This window comes from Panthera tigris, chromosome A2 (assembly GCF_018350195.1).
Source record: "Panthera tigris isolate Pti1 chromosome A2, P.tigris_Pti1_mat1.1, whole genome shotgun sequence".
NCBI classification, from domain to species: domain Eukaryota; kingdom Metazoa; phylum Chordata; class Mammalia; order Carnivora; family Felidae; genus Panthera; species Panthera tigris.
Genome location: NC_056661.1, coordinates 134550147 through 134567247, shown reverse-complemented (window position 1 = coordinate 134567247; position 17101 = coordinate 134550147). Strand labels below are relative to the sequence as shown.

Genomic DNA, 17101 nt, shown 5'->3' with positions numbered 1-17101 from the left:
GGTTCAATATTTGCCAATTAATCAACATCAATCAACAATGATCCTTTAAGAGAAAGGGTAAGAACCATATGATTATTTCAATAGACACAGAAAAGGCATTTGACAAAGCACAATATCCATTCATGATAAAAAAAAAAACCCTCTTCTAAAGAGGTTTAGAGGGAACATGCCTCAATATAATAAAGGCAATATATGAAAAACCCATAGCTAACATCATCCTTAATGGGGAAACACTGAGATCTGTTCCCCTAAGGTCAGGAACAAGACAATGATATCTACCCTTCCACTCTTAACCACTTTTATTGACATTGTACTGGCAGTCCTAGCCACAGCAATCAAAAAACAAAAATAAATAATAAGCATCCAGATTGGTAAGGAAGCTATAAAACTTCCACTATTTGCAGATGACATGATGGATGATATTTTCTATATAGAAAATACAAAAGACTCCACCTAAAAACTGCTGGAACTTATAAACAAATTCAGTAAGGTCACAGGATACAAAATCAATGTACAGAAATCTGTTGCATTTCTATACACCAATAATGAAACACCAGAAAGTGAAATTAAAAAAACAATCCCATTTACCACTGCACCAAAAATAATAAGACACCTAGGAATAAACCTAATCAAAGAGGTGAAGGACCTCTACTCTGAAAACTATAAAACACTGATGAAAGAAATTTAAGATGACATGAACAAATGGAAAGAACTTCCATGCTCATGGAAGAATGAATATTGTTAAAATGTCTTTACCACCCAAAGCAATCTACACATTTAATGCAATCCCTATTAAAATACCAACAGCCTTTTTCACAGAGTTAGAACAAACAATCTTAAAATTTATATGAAACCACAAAAGACGCTGAATAGCCAAAGCAACCTTGAAAAAGAAAAGCAAAGCTGGAGGCATCAAAATTCTGGACTTCAAGTTATATTACAAACCTGTAGTGATCAAAACAGTACAGTATAGGCACAAAAAGAGACACATAAATCAATGGAACAGAATAGGGAACCCAGAAATGAACCCACAACTATATCACTTAATCTTCGACAAGGCAGGAAAGAATATCCAATGGGATAAAGACAGCCTCTTCAATAAATGGTACTAGGAAAACTGGACAGCAACATGCAAAAGAAAGAAACTAGCCCATTTTCTTACACCATCCACACACAAAAATAAATTCAAAATGGATGCAAGACCTACATGTGAGACCTGAAACCATAAAAATCCTAGAAGAGAGCACAGACAGTAGCCTCTTCGATATCAGCTATAGCAACTTCTTTCTAGGTGTCTCCTGAGGCAAGGGAAAAATAAACTATGAGGACTACCTCAACATAAAAAAGCTTCTGAACAGCGAAGGAAACAATCAATAAAACTAAAAGTCAACCTACAGTGTGGGAGAAGATATTTGTAAATGACATATCATAAAGGGTTAGTATCTAAAATACATAAAGAGCTTCTAAACTTAACACCCAAAAAATGAATAATCCAATTTAAAAATGGGCAGAAGAAGGGTGCCTGGGTGGCTCAGTTGGTTAAGCACCTGACTTCGGCTCAGGTCATGATCTCACAGTTTGTGGGTTCGAGCACTGCATCAGGCTCTGTGCTAACAACTCAGAGCCTAGAGCCTGCTTCAGATTCTGTATCTACCTCTCTCTCTCTGCTCCTCCCCCACTAACGCTCTGTCTCTCTCTCTCTCAGAAAATAAATAAATGTTAAAAAATGGGCAGAAGACACAAACAGACATTTCTTTCTCCAAAGAAGACATCCAGGTGGCTTATAGACACATGAAAAGATGCTCGCTGTAACTCCTCATCAGGGAATTACTAATCAAAACTACAACAAGATATTACCTCACACATGTCAGAATGGCTAAAATCAACAAGAAACAACAGGTGTTGGCGAGGATGTGGAGAAAGGGGAACATTCTTGCAATGTTGGTGGGAACTGGTGCAGCTACTTTGGCAAACAGTATGGAGGTTCCTGAAAAAGTTAAAAATAGAACTACCCTATGATCCAGCAATCATGCTACTGGGTATTTACTCAAAGAATACAAAACCACTAATTCAAAGGGATACATGAACCTCTATGTTTATAGAAGCATTATTTGCAATAACCAAGATATAGAAGCAACCCAAGTGCCTATCAACTAATGAATGGATCAGGAAGATGTGGTATGTATGTGTACACACACACACACACGTACACACGCACACATGCACACACACAATGGAATATTATTCAGCCATAAAAAGTAATGAAATCTTGCCATTTTCAATGAATTGGATGGAACTAGAGAGTATTATGCTAAGCGAACTAAGTCAGAGAAAGACAAATACCATATGATTTCACTCATATATGGAATTTAAGAAACACCAAGTGAGCAAAGGGGGAAAAAAAAGAGGGAGAGAAGCCAAAAAGCAGACTCTTAACTACAGAGAACAAGCTGATGGTTACCAGAAGGGGGGTGGCAGCGGGATGTGTTAAATAGGTGATGGGGATTAAGGAGTGCACTTGTGATGAGCACTGGGTGATGCAAAGAAGTGTTGAATCACTATATTGTACACCTGAAACTAATATTGCACTGTATGTTAACTAACTGGAATTAAAATAAACACTTAAAAAAAACTGTTTTCTCTCAACAAAAAGAAAAAAAAAAAAACAAGTCCCATTCTTGATCGGCAAAAATTATAATAAAGAGCTAATTTTAGTAGTATGTGAATTTATTGATACTAACTGTAAAATTAAAAAAGGGAGTCAAAATTTCTGGTGTGCCATTTCAAGCCATTTAGCATGGTATACAGGAACATTTTGCTCACTCTACATTTAGTAGAACTTTTTCCAATGCGTCAAATATGAAATATTCCTAAACCCATGGGCAAAAAGCAAGTGATAAGAGTCTGTTCCTATGTTGATGACACTGATAGTGGCCTAACAAAGTTTAGAAACCATTATCTCAACAAATAAAAAAAATTCTATTTGATATTAAGCCACAAAGAGAGAAAGTTTAAAATTCAGTTTTCATTAGAAGTGGCTCTATAGGGTGCCTGGATGGCTCAGTCAGTTGAGCATCCAACTTTTGGTCTCAACTCAGGTCATGATCCCAGGGTCATGGAATGGAGCCCAACATCAGGCTCCATGCTAAGTGTGGAGCCTGCTTAAGATTCTTTCTCTCTCTCTCTCTCTCTCTTTCCCCTCCTCTATTCATGCTCTCTTTCTCTTAAAAAAAAAAAAAAAAGGGAAGTGGCTCTATTGTATTCTATCTCAATTTTAAAAAATAAAACAAAGGAATAATCCTGTCTAGATTTATGGAGCAGCCCAGAATAAGAACTTTGAAATATAAAATATAAAACCACATTTATAGGACACAGAATTTAGGAAGAATGACTGTCCCTTTCACCTAGAATTAATTCTAGAATTGGTGTATTTGAATACCATCCATGTGGTCAGTCCAGGGCTGAAATCTATAAGAAACAATTCAAAATAATGCATGGTTATTTTTGCTTATTAAATAATAAAACAGTTGTTTAGTAAATAATTTTTTCTTGGTAAATATTGGGAAAAAATTGAAATAATCCATACCTTGATTAAGATTCCAAATAAACAAATAAACTGAACAAAGCTAATTTAGAAAGTACCACCTGTTTGACAGAGTTATATTAGGTAAAATTTACAAAGAAATTAGAGTCAACAACAAAATATTTCTCTTACCTGAAATGGAAGATAGTTTCAAGAGGCCAAATCTAAAACATGGCATAATTTTGGTTTATTTAATGGATTCTTTTGGTTAGTAACCTAGCAATCAATTACCTATTCTACAAGTAGAATCACATTTAAAATGAACCAACTATATCATTTCTGACCTCTGCAAACTAAATTATCAGATTAAAAAATAAGGACTTCGTAAACAATAACTTGAAATATGTATGTTCAATATTGTCCCTAGTCTATAATAATAATGCTACCAATGGATTTTACTAACACATTGGTCTAGGCTACTGAGATTTACTTACTGAACACAGGTCTAACAAAGCAAGCAATGTTGAAATCTTACCCTCTGGCCAGGACTTATTGAGAAGGAAATGTTCTCTAATATGGCATTTCCACCATCTGTATACTTTGCTGTAAGGTCTTTGACTGTCATTTGGCCCCCTGAGGGCCAGATGTCATCTTTCCTCACATGCTGATTCTCAGTAATCATAACTTTTGAGAGCGGGATGTCCTTGGATGGTTTGAATGGCTTGCTAGGTGGTTTACTTTCTTCTGTAGGCATGTCAATAAACTTGAAGACTCGGCTCACAGATCGCATCTGAAATGAAATAGCAATGTTTCATTTTTGTTTAATAACTGCAGGCAATGCCATAATTAGTATGATGTTTCCTTAAAAAATAACATGTAAGATGTGATGCCTGACCGTCGTCACTTGGTTATTTGTCAGAAGGTTTTTCAATGAACTAACAGGAAATAATTGGATATAATTAAAAGCTTAACCAAAGAGAATTAAATAGGATTTATATAAATGGGCTCTGTATAGACCTGTTTATTTTTGTGAGTCTTTAATTCTCAGTTATGCAAGCCACACATAAATAGCCCAACTATACTCAAAGGAATAGATGATGTCAAGAGGGAAATTTTTTTCTTCAACTATGAGCAACACTGCACACTCTTGTATAACTGGTATATTATGATAAAATGTTCCACACCTCAAAACCACTACTAAAGATTCTTGCCTTTCTCTCAAACGGCCTTAAAAACTATCTACAATTTTAGGGGTGCCTGGGTGGCTCAGCTGGTTAGGCATCTGACTCTTAAATTTGGCTCTGGTCATGAGCTCATGGTTTGTGGGATCAAGCTCCATATCGGGCTTCACGCTAACAGCATGGAGCCTGCTTGGGATTTTCTCTCCCTCTCTCTCTGCCCCTTCCTTGCATGTGTGCTCTCTCTCTCTCTCAAAATAAATAAATGAACTTTAAAAAAAAACCTATCTACAATTCTGTAAGTCAGCTGGGTGGCAATGAATCCTTGATGCTTAGTAAATTTTGAATGACTTCACAATAATCTTCAAATAAATTTAAGTCCTTGTCCTATATTTGTAGTTAAATAATTACATTTTAAATCTAAATAACCTCCAGATCAATATCCACTGCTGAGCAAAATGTCATTGCATATAAAAGTTGTGTTTGAAATTAAGTACACATTTGCTTTATAAGCCTATTTAATACATATACCTTTAATGTGCACGGAAATGAAAGAGCTCAACTATTTTTAAAGGTGCTTAGCTTAATTCTTTAACAAGAACACATTCTGCTGAATAGTTATGATTGGAATTTGGAATATAATTTTATTTATTTATTTATTTATTTATTTATCTATTTATTTTTAATGTTTAGTGATTTTTGAGAGAGAGAGAGATAAAGTGTGAGTGGGAAAGAGGCAGAGAGAGAGGGAGACATAGAATCAGAAGCAGGCTCCAGGCTCTGAGCTATCAGGACAGAGCCTGGGGAGTGGGGGCTGGAACCCACGAACTGTGAGATCATGACCTGAGCCAAAGTCAGACACTCAACTGACTGAGCCACCCAGGCACCCCTGGAATATAACTTTTAAAATAGCCTTACAAATAACAGGCACTTAATAAATATTTGAAAAAAATTAATAAAAGAATAAATATGTGAATGATTACATACACATGAATAAATCAGTGAATAACAAGAAAGAGCTGAAAACTGAATTCACTCAATTTCTATTTTTAATATATCATCCTTGATGGTTCAGCCCTTCCCAGGTATTAACTGCTTATTCAACAGAAATTTATTGCTTTTTTTGTCTTAAAAGTAATTATTGATTCTAGTTTTACTCAGTCAAGAATTCAACCCTCTCCTTTACAATGTTAATTTATAACCTTATTTACAGTTAAGGCTTAGATTATTAGAAATTATTTCTTATATTGCCTGTTTTCACATGCTATTGATCAAGTTTGCTATTTGTGAAGTTCTTCTGTCTAGTAATGTGGTTGCTTCATTTTTTTACCTTGAAAATACCTTCAGATTATCTTCAATAATTTTTCAAGATTCAAGAGGAGAACCCTTTTAAGCCAAATCCATTGTTAATGAAAGTGAAAAGTATCTAAAGCACACATCCATTACAAATAACTCTAGAATGGCTCCCACACATGATATTTTCAAATCCAAATTATGAGTGACTTTCAGAGGTTGTTAAATACTGATTCAGTTATTTTTTATTAACTTTGAATTAAAGTATACTCTTGCATTTCATTGTCATTAATTTTCCTAGAGAGCTAATTGATCTGGAAGGTCAATTAGAACTGTAAATAATGCTGAGATGGAAATGCCAGAGAAATAGCTCAAATGCATTTAAAATATTTTATTGTATTCATCATGCATAAAAATAATATTACTCTCTTAAAATCATTGAGAGAAATGTAGCTTAGTTTTATAAAATAAAGTGAGACTGTTGACATCTCTGTACATCAATGCAAAGAACTCTACACTAGTCTTCAAGTGCTTTAGCACATCAAGAAAGCTACTATGTATCAAAAATCCTTCATACTTTAATACTTCCAAACAGTGAGCAATTAAATATTGCTATCTAAACTACTCCAAATTATATGCAATGTTATTAGAAAATTATATTTAAAATCACTATTTTGGCAGCACTGACATGTATATAATTTGTGTGTGTGTGTGTGTGTGTGTGTGTGTGTGTGTGTGTGTGTGTGTAAGGAGTTGTGAAGACCATAGCAAATTACTATTCCATTAGTGAGGCTTACCATTGAGGGTGAACCTAGAACTTCAAAGTCAAATGCAGTGGATTGTACCTACCTAATTTAGAAAATGAAATTTTCTTTTTCTTAAGTTTATTTATTTTGAGAGAGAGACAGGGAGAGAGAAATAGAGAGAGAGAACAAGCAGGGGAGGATCAGGGAGAGAGGGAGAGAGAGGATTCCAAGCAGGCTTTATGCTGTCTGCGTGGAGCCTGACGTGGGGCTTGAACTCACGAACTGTGAGATAATGACTTGAGCCAAAATCAAGAGTCAGACACACTTAACTGACTGAGCCACCTAGGTACCCCTGGAAATGAAATTTTCAACTCATCATCTTTCATATAGTCTAATTGCTTAAAGTTACTATAGTTACTATAGTTACCCACAGCATGGTCAAATATCTCTGACCAAGAACAAGTTCTTAACAACGGGTACTCATCCACAGCATACAAGCAGACACTCATTCAGTTCAGTGAATTAGAACATTTTCTGATGAGGAGAAAAGGTGGTTACTGCAGACACCTGCATCATGGCCAGTTTTGTAGCTACTAAAATGCCACTGCTGAATAGATGATGTGGCTAGATGATATTATGAATTACGAATTCCTTGTACCTCAAAGGCTCTCCAATTATTATATTCTACTTCCATTCTACTTGCTTCTTAAAGGGAAAACCACAATAGAACCAGAGCGAAGAAAATCAATTCTGGTCTTTTAAGTTTCAAAAATTGGCTTTTAGAACCAGCGATGGATAGTTGAAAATTCTTAGCTACATGAATATTGACTTTAAAGTTTCAAAAATCAAAGTCTGAAAGACTCAAATCACACTGTTTATGCAAAAACAGTAGCCAGAGATTAATTTATGATAGGTGAAAAACAGTTTCTCTCCTCACTACATAATCTGACTCATGAATGGCGTTTAACAAAAGGGCTTAGACACCAGTTCCTCTAAAAATGAGTCTTGCCCTGCAACCAAACTCAAGTTTTATCCTTGGGTAGATTTAGAGGACTTTTGGAACACAAGAGGTCTATGCCTCAATTTCTAGGTGGAGGCCTGGAATTAGGCATACCTTAGAGAAACATCCTAAGCGCCTGGAATGGCATGGAAGCACTACAGTAGACATGGGTGCTTGGCATGTCTAGACCCAGATAACTTGACAAAGCTTCAGATTTTCCTGTATTTCTAGAGGGGTGTTGAAGGGAAGCCAAATCCCAATCCTTTAATCCCTCAGGGTCTTCCATGCCCAAGGCATGGAAAAAGTTGAGAGAGAGCTCATCAAAGAACTCACAATCAGGATCAGAAGAACAAAGATTCAATCTCCCTGCACTGTACTCCTCTAGGTCAAAGAGCAACATCAATGCCTCAGAGACAGAGCACAGATAAGGGGCAACCTATGGCCAGATGCTCCCTCCCCTCAGGATCTAGGCATTCTGTAAACTCCATTCAGAATTTAGATTCACTTCCAATAAGATTTCTGAATACACTGGCATTGCTTCTTGCACTCAGCAGCATGTGTGTTCAAGTAGAAAATAAATTCAACTATAGCAAAAGTGGAGTCATATTTCTTACACACTTGATTTAATACCTAAGATTTATAGCTGACCCAGGATGGACCCAGGTTTGGTGGAACTTAAATAATTGAAGGGACTCTTACATTAAAGACTCAACATTATGCATTAATGGGGCACCTGGATGGCTCAGTCAGTTGAGTGTCTGACTCTTGGTTTTGGCTCAGGTCATGATCTCATGATTCAAGGGTTCAAGCTCCATGTCTGTGTTATTAGCACAGAGCCTGTTTGGGATTCTCTCTCTCTCTCTCTCTCTCTCTCTCTCTCTCTCTCTCTCCCGTCTCTCTGCCCCTCCCCTGCTCACACATGTTTTCTCTCTCTCTCTAAAAATAAATAAATAAACTTAAAAAAAATGCATGTATAATTAAGTATAGGGCCTCTGAAGGTGCCCATGCAAGAGACAGAACCTGAAGCTTACACTCCACAGGGTTAATGTTAAGCCCACATTACCTATTACAGTAACCTTATTCAAAGCATTCCATGTTGTATCCTTCCCATCTAGCGTTTAGCACTATGCCGTCCCTTAATAAATCTTTGTTAGGGATGAGTGAATCCATTGTTCTACCTCATATGCAGAAAGCAGTATCTGGGCAGGGCAAATGACAGCGCTAGGAGTCCTTCAGTAGGAAATCGGGGCTGCAACCGTACCTCACAGCTTCTCAGTCTGAAAATACACGTTGCTATTTGGATTTGAAGTGGCAACATGCCAAACGATTTTTAGTCTCATCTAGTTGTTCTGAATTGAGTTTTTTTTTAAATGTTTATTTATTTTTGAGACAGAGAGAGACAGAGCATGAGCAGGGGAGGGGCAGAGAGAGAGGGAGGCACAGAGGCTGAAGCAGGCTCCAGGCTCTGAGCTGTCAGCACAGAGCCCGACACGGGGCTCGAACTCACGGACCGTGAGATCATGACCTGAGCCGAAGTCAGAGGCTTAACCGACTGAGCCACCCAGGCGCCCCTGAATTGAATTCTTTTTAACGTAACTTAATCCTTTTTCTAATTTAGAGTGTCTATTAGCATTTTCAAGTGATATGTGAAAACCACCGTGCCATTGGATGGAAATTCAGATTTGGCAATTATCAGAGTGACTGTAGACTGTAGACTAGCTGCCTCTTCCTGTGCAGTGAAGGGGTTGCCCTAGGAGGCATGAGGGGCTGCTCTCTGTGGCCTGCTGACAGGAAAGTCTCAAAGTAGCCATCACCGGCTGAGGTGAGAGCACTTGTCTTAGAATTCAAGAAGTAAATGCTGAGGGCAAAATGACACTCAGGCGCTGAGACGCTCAACCTATTCTTCACGTGAAGAGGAAAACCTGACATAATCTGTACAGACTTCTATAAAAGTTGAGTTTAGCCACAATGAGGTGGCATTTTTACTTGAGAATCAGCTGCTTTAAATTTCTGGTTTTGTTATTTAAATTTATTATGCTGCAAAAATTCTCCTAAGTCAATCTTTAAAACTGAATCTCATTATCTTTATAATAATTTCTGAAGTTACTAAACTAAGGATCAGGAGAACAAAGTCTTTGGGGAGTGTGATGGTCTTAACAAAAAGAAAGCTCCACAATCTTATCTCAACCTTATTTTTTAACGGATTTGTTCAGTGAAAAAAAAAAAGAATGATTCCTGATGTTCCTTTTCCCTTTCTATTGACAAAGAAGGAAGAAAAGGCTTAAAGACCTTTTCTAGAGTAAGTTAGAAACCCAGACTCCTCTCCCTCAGGAAAATATTTGCTCTGTTTCCTTTTACCCTTTTGGTTGTTTAGAAAACAGGGCATCAAAATTATGCATTAACACCTAGACTATATGCATAATGCCAGAGGAGCCATGATAACAGAAAATATATTTCATAAGCCCGACATCTGGCTGGCAATACTGTAAAGAGATTTCATAACTGGTTGTTCCAGGAAGATGACAAGAAATAAATGTGAGGCAAATCATCAGCAAAACTGATACAATGTGAAAAACTTCACACACTTTTTTAAAAAATTTTTTTAATGTTTATTTATTTTTGACAGAGAGACAGAGCATGAGCCGGGGAGGGGCAGAGAGAGAGAGGGAGACAAAGAATCCAAAACAGGCTCCAGGCTCTGAGCTGTCAGCACAGGGCCCGATGCGGGGCTCAAACTCACAAATGGTGAGATCATGACCTGAGCCGAAGTTGGACGCTCAACCGACTGAGCCACCCAGGCACACCAAAACTTCACACACTTTATAACAGAAATGTTTAAACTGTGAAGTACATAAAAGGAAGGTTTTAAATCATCAATCCTTCCTGGCAGGCCCAAACCAGATGCTCTTCAGAACTAATACACACCTGAAACCCAGAGCCACATTACAGTCATTAGCATAAACTTTAGGCCATGCACAGAGACTTAGGACATCATGGTTATCATGAAAACTGATTCTCTGTTCAAAACATATTCCTGAAACTTTAGATTATCTTTTTGTGTCTATTACTTATGCTTGAGAATTTAAAAAGTCAGTCAAGCACTGTAATGCTATCAATTATTAACAGCATAAGTGAGTTACTTATACTATATACTCTAATCCTTTCTAAATTATTATAGCTTCCTGTTACATGAATTGTTTATTGCCAACCTGTAGCAAACCACATGGCAAATCAATGTCACTTTTTCTGACTGCAAGAAGCAATAGTGTTCCTGACACAAGAGAAAGAAAACCCATTACAACCAGAGACAAAAGGCATATCCTAAAAAACACAGAGGTATCAAATATGTTGTCCTCTATTTTCAATAATTGAGAACTTTAGTAATCATGATACTAAGTGTGCCAACGGGCAAAAGAAAACTCTAAAACTTACTGTTTAATCTGAAAGGTCCCACATCGCTTATTGAATCTACTACTCAAACTTGAACTTACTTACACTCTATCTGGTATTATTATTTTTAAAAAGCTCAGGACAGGCCATCAGCAAGTGCTTGATGAATAAAATTGGGTCAATGTGGTATTCATTAAAAGTATTTCAAAGGAAATCTCAAGGAGTCTAAAATATCACATCAAAATATTCTTCCGAGGTATATTTAATAAGATTTTTCTCTAAGCATCTTAATTTTGAAATATTTTGGCTTCCCCAAAGAACTCTGTTACTAAGAATCATCCTTTATATGTTATATATCTATATCTATATCTATATCTATATCTATATCTATATCTATATCTATATCTATATCATCTATCTATCTATCTATATCATTAGCTAATATATAGGGCAGAAATGATCACTGGTGTTCCATCAATTCTATGTAAATTCTATGCCATAGACAAGAGGTTAGCAGAACTATGGCCAAATCTAGCCATACCCACTTGTTTACATTAGCTGAGCAGTTGCCATAACGACCATATAGCTCACTAAACTGAAAATAGTAACCATCTGACCCTTTGCAGAAAATGTCTGCTGAACCCCTGCTATGACACACACAAAAAAATCAGAGCTAAAATGGATTAGAGATCATCTAATCCAGTGATTCACAAATCTAGATACACATGAGAATCACCTGGAACACTTTTAAAAATATGGACCTCATGCTCAGTCACCCTGCCTCTGACCCAAAGAATTGATTTAATTGATCCTAAAGGATGCTACATAACCTATATTTTTATGAAGTTTCCTCATGTGCTGTGAGGTTGAGAACTTCTAATCTAATCCATTCATTCTTGGTACAAATGAAAAAATTGAAACACAGGAAGTTAAAGTGATAGACATAAAGCTCAACAAATTTTCTCAACTTTCCTCAACAAATTTTCTCAACTTTCCAACACTCTGGCAATCCTTTATGGCTCTCATAAGCCTCTCCTACTAATTCAATATTTTAGAACACCTCAGTGGCACTTTCTTTCTCTTTGTTGGCTCTAGTAACAGACTGGTTGAGAGTTCTTGCACTCTGACCAGAAGTGGTGAATCACTGGCATTTAGCAGGCAGGGATAGTGGCAGAGAGGTCTAATTCCTCTGAGCATCTAGAATAATGCCTATACACATGCCAATCAAGACTTGAAATCTTTCATACCAAAAGGATGCAGAAGAGAATGTCAGGGCTAACACGGACCTTAGAAAATTTCTAACCAAACTGTTTCCTTTTACAAAGTTGAAAAGTGAAGCCCTCAAGGGAGTTAGGACTTGCCTAAGGCAACATGACATCTTGGTGATAAGGCCAGAGTGGAAAACAGAGTAGAATGCAACTGTTCAGGACAGAAAGAAAATGTTTGGATGAAAAGAAGTTTTGGGACAGATGTCACAAATGGAAAACATGCCACAAAGCCTCATGAGAACAGAAAAACAAAGAAAGATATGATCAACAGACCATTAAAAGAGGGGAGGGTTGCCTGGTTAGCTCAGTCAGTTAATGGTCCGACTTGGCTCAGGTAATGATCATGGGTTCGAGCCCTACGTCGGATTCTGTGCTGACAGCTTGGAGCCCGGAGCCTGCTTCAGATTCTGTGTCTCCCTCTCTCTCTCTGCTCCTCCCTTGCTTGCTCTTTCTCTCTCTGTCTCTCTCTCTCCCTGTCTCTCAAAAATAAACATTAAAAAAATTTTTTTAAAGAGGGAAAAAAATAGGAGCAATGAATCCTCCCCTCAAATTCTTATAGCAAAAACTGCTTTCAATACAAGAGAATTAGGCACCAGGAGCAACAAAGAAAAGCCCTTTTTTCTTCCCATCAGATTTCTTGTTGATCATTGTACCATCAGTCACCTGATCCTTACTGGAACCCAAAATAAACACAGGCAATAAAAGGATAAAGGAAAAACAGAGGGAGTTTCTATTGACAGAAAACTCTTCTCAGATTGCATCAATCTGGCAAGAACTTTCTGGAATCTCATTAATTTGAATCTAAAGTGTGCGCCCTGCAGATATGCAGTCTTCCCTGCTCATCCTGCTGGCCTTCTTCCTCTTGTGTTATTATCAGGAACACACAGTACAACAGGCATGTGTTATCTGCTGCTGTCCTTAGAGAATGAAGGAAGCAGGATAATTTTCATATGTTCAGATCTTGTAGTTGTGATATCACTAAGTGGTAGACAGTCCTGAAAATACATGAATTGTCAATTGCCTCATTCAAAGAAGAGACTTTGAGTGTGGGTAATTTATCAGTCACTGGATGGCTTGGTATTGCTAAGTTTGAAACACCACCTTTGTACCCATTCTAACTCTTATTTATTTAATCTTCATTCATTCATGGAGGCAGAAATATAGGTATGCACTGCCTATTTAAGATATATAATGCTTAAGTATCTAACAATGGGACAAAGAGAAGCTTTATGGTACTAAAAATGCCAAGCATCTTGTGAATCCAAAGAAAATAAATCAGTACACAGATTTGTTAACTAAGAATACAAAAAAAAAAATTTTAATTATAGCTTTAGCAATAACAACTGTAATTCTTACAGCACTTCAAGTATGGAGGTAAAAAGAATTAACACTTCTTTTTTCACCCCATGTACAGAATGGTGTAAAATATACAAATGAAACTAACAGACATATACACAATTCGTGTTAAAATGAAGAGTGAATCTGAAATAACAGCTTTAAAAAAATTTTTTTAATGTTTATTTATTTTTGAGACAGAGAGAGACAGAGCATGAATGGGGAGGGTCAGAGAGAGAGAGGGAGATACAGAATCTGAAACAGGCTCCAGGCTCTGAGCTGTCAGCACAGAGCCCGACGCGGGACTCAAACTCATGGACCATGAGATATGACTTGAGCCGAAGCTGGATGCTTAACTGACTGAGCCACCCAGGCACCCCTGAAATAACAGCTTTTAAAACACTGTTATATCAACCAAAATAATTAGAAATTCCTTAAAATAGGGATTTCCACTGGGAATTATTAAATTTGACTCTATGATAATTTTATTATTTTTTAAATTTCTGAGGTGATTCACAGAGTATTAAACTATATCGTTCATAAGCTGACAATGATTTTTTTTCCAAACTACCATATAAAGCCAGACAGATTAGTAGATAGAACAGAAGCTTTATTCCCTTTAAATGGTCTCTTGATACCCCATGTGGTATTTTGAAGAAATCCTAGGTAAGAACTTATGCCCCAAAATGGTCTATAGTAGAGATATGAATGAGTAATTTATTGACAGATGGTTTCTGAAGCATGGAATCCGATGGTAACAGCTAGAAAGAATACAGGTAGAAGAGGGCTGGACTATAGCTGATGTTCAGAGATCTGTAAGAGGAGGGGCCATCAAAGAGAATTAAGAAGGAACCAAAGAGGTAGCAGAGACAGACAGGAGTAGCATCACGGTAGTGAGAGAAGAAAGTATCACCAGAAGAAGGATTTGTTCATGGCATAAGTACTGCTGAGAGGGTAAGGAAAACAAGGACGCTGGTTCTGGCAAGATGTTGGTCATGAGTCATGGGGGTGATGGAATCAAGTGAAGCAGGAGACATGCCCTCTTTCAGGAAACTGTGCTATAAATAGATCAAAGGAAAGAGGTGCTTTAGCTACAGCTCAAACAGAGGTAGTTTTATGATAGGGAGAGAGGTCCCACATAGAGAGTGAATTACATATTATTGGCCTTTAAATAGGAACAAAGACAGAGGGAAGGTAGAGCATATGAGTAGAGGTATAGTAGGGTGGAGAGAAACAAGGAAATTCTTTCCGGTTGCATCTGTGTTTTTCTATGAAGTACGTAGCAAGGTCACTGGCTGAGAGTGCAGGTGGTGGAATTATTGGAGCTCCTGAGAAAAGATAAGAAGGTGGGAAAGAACTATCTTAGGGAATATAGTAAAGAGTTTATTAGGAAAATGTAATAAAAGGGCTGTCGGTCAGCTTTGAGTGCTGATAATTGAGATGTGTAGCCAGTCACAAATACAAAGTGACATGAAGTAAGGATAAGAAAGGGTTATCATCCAAATATTACCCTTCCTGGTTGGAAGCTAATAAAAGCTGGGCACCTGGGTGTACTCAACTGATGAGCGGTAAAAGAAAAGTCATTTGCCGCTTTCATGTCTTCATTGTTCTGTTTATGTTTGAATCTGCGCCCATGTCTAAAGTAGGCCAGATGGGTAAATGAAATATTCTTTCAAATCCTAAAAAATTAAAGTGTGCATCAAAACATCCTGTTTACTGTGTTTAAACTCAGATCTAGGTTTGGTTAAGACACTTAGTAATGTAAAATGAGAATACCCTAAGTTTTTCCTTCAAAGATCACAAGGACCTTCAGTGTTAACATCATATAGATGTGAATTTGAGGGCACAGTTTTCTCCCCTCTTACCCTCAACATATACCAGATGAAAATAAAAAGATCAGTATACAAATTTAGCAGTTGTATAGGTAAAAGCTGTATCGTGGGAATTAAAAAGTGGATAAATGCTCATGAGGGCCCAGGAAAGACCATGTATCCTATTTGGCAGGGAAATGAAAACTAACATGATCACTTTGATATTCAAACAAAAGAACATGACTTTTTAAAATGAGATCAAATGTAAACACTGATACTTTTCATAGACTGTATTATAACATAATAGTTCTTGGCAAAGATTCTTTTATGCCGGAAAATGAAAAACACAATGTCACAACACAGGTTACAAAGCCCAGGATGCCCATGCAAAAAACTGGGGAAGTAAAAATACCTTAAAGAAACTTTAATGGAGATTGGACAGCAGAATAGAAATGTACCAAAGGTTTCAACATCAGTGTACAGAGGTTGTTTTCTAAACCAAGAAAATTAATACAGCAAAGAGAAAGGAACTGAGCATATACAAGGTAAAGAGATAGTTTTAGACAAAGAGGGGAAGTACATGAGGATATTAACTGTAAAGTCAAAGTTGTGGAAAGTTTGAACAAATAAATAAATGCAAGCACAATATGGATTTACTATTTTCCTGCTATTTCTACAAAAACATTTTTCTTTTTTTTAAGTTTATTTATTTTGAGAGAGAAAGAGAGAGAGAGAGTGGGGGAGGGGCAGAGAGAGAGAGAGAGAGAGAGAGAGAGAGAGAGAGAAGGAGAATCCCAAGCAGATTCCACACTGTCAGCACAGAGCCCGACACAGGGGTCAAACTCAGGAACCACAAGATCATGACCTGAGCCAAAATCAAGAGTCAGACGCTTAACCAACTGAACCACTCAGGCACCCCCCGCAGAAGAAACATTTCTAAGTACATTTATGAAACCCAATCCCAAAAGCATAAGAGTTAAGTGAGGAGATAAGTGGAGTCAGGAAAAAAGCTGATCAAACTCCAAAAAATAATGTTAAAGGAAAAGAGAGACACCCTACCATAAATCATATTAGGGTTAGATTACATTTCGATAAATTATTAAAATGCTTTGGTTCAATAAAATATTAAAATTCATGGGCAGGAAGAGAGAATGAAAAGGTTTGTTTTTTCCCTAGAGATATTTTTTATGCTGATATTTGTTCTGATAGGAATTGGTTATATAATTTTTACAGCTGAATGATCCTGGGCACACTGGGAACATGGGACCTATCTCAGAGGATGGAAAAGGAACCTAGGCAAAATGTGTAATGATAGTGTTATGTAGTCATTCTCAACGTGGCTCCCTCATCGCTTTGCATATGCAGTAATGGATGACTGATTTGCAATGCTCCAGCCAGACAAATAGAAGTTGATGATGAAGCTACCCTTGAAAATCATGTATTTGTTTTTTAAATTAAAAGTGGGAAGTCCACTTTTCTTCCTTTTTTCTCTCACTCTTGCTGCCATGGGCTATGTGCCCCTGACACAGCATTCATTCAGTTACACACTAGTGTGGG

The 17101-nt window shown here is 37.1% G+C and overlaps 1 protein-coding gene across 1 annotated transcript in view; it reads right to left on the bottom strand.

Annotated features, from left to right (window-relative positions):
* The window catches only part of CFTR (CF transmembrane conductance regulator), a 182542-nt gene that overhangs the window by 36339 nt on the left and 129102 nt on the right, over positions 1 to 17101 (bottom strand). The window contains exon 22 of the mRNA XM_007089169.3: positions 4059 to 4313. Within this exon, the coding sequence (XP_007089231.1) occupies positions 4059 to 4313 (255 nt within the window). The remainder of the gene's footprint in view (positions 1 to 4058; positions 4314 to 17101) is intronic.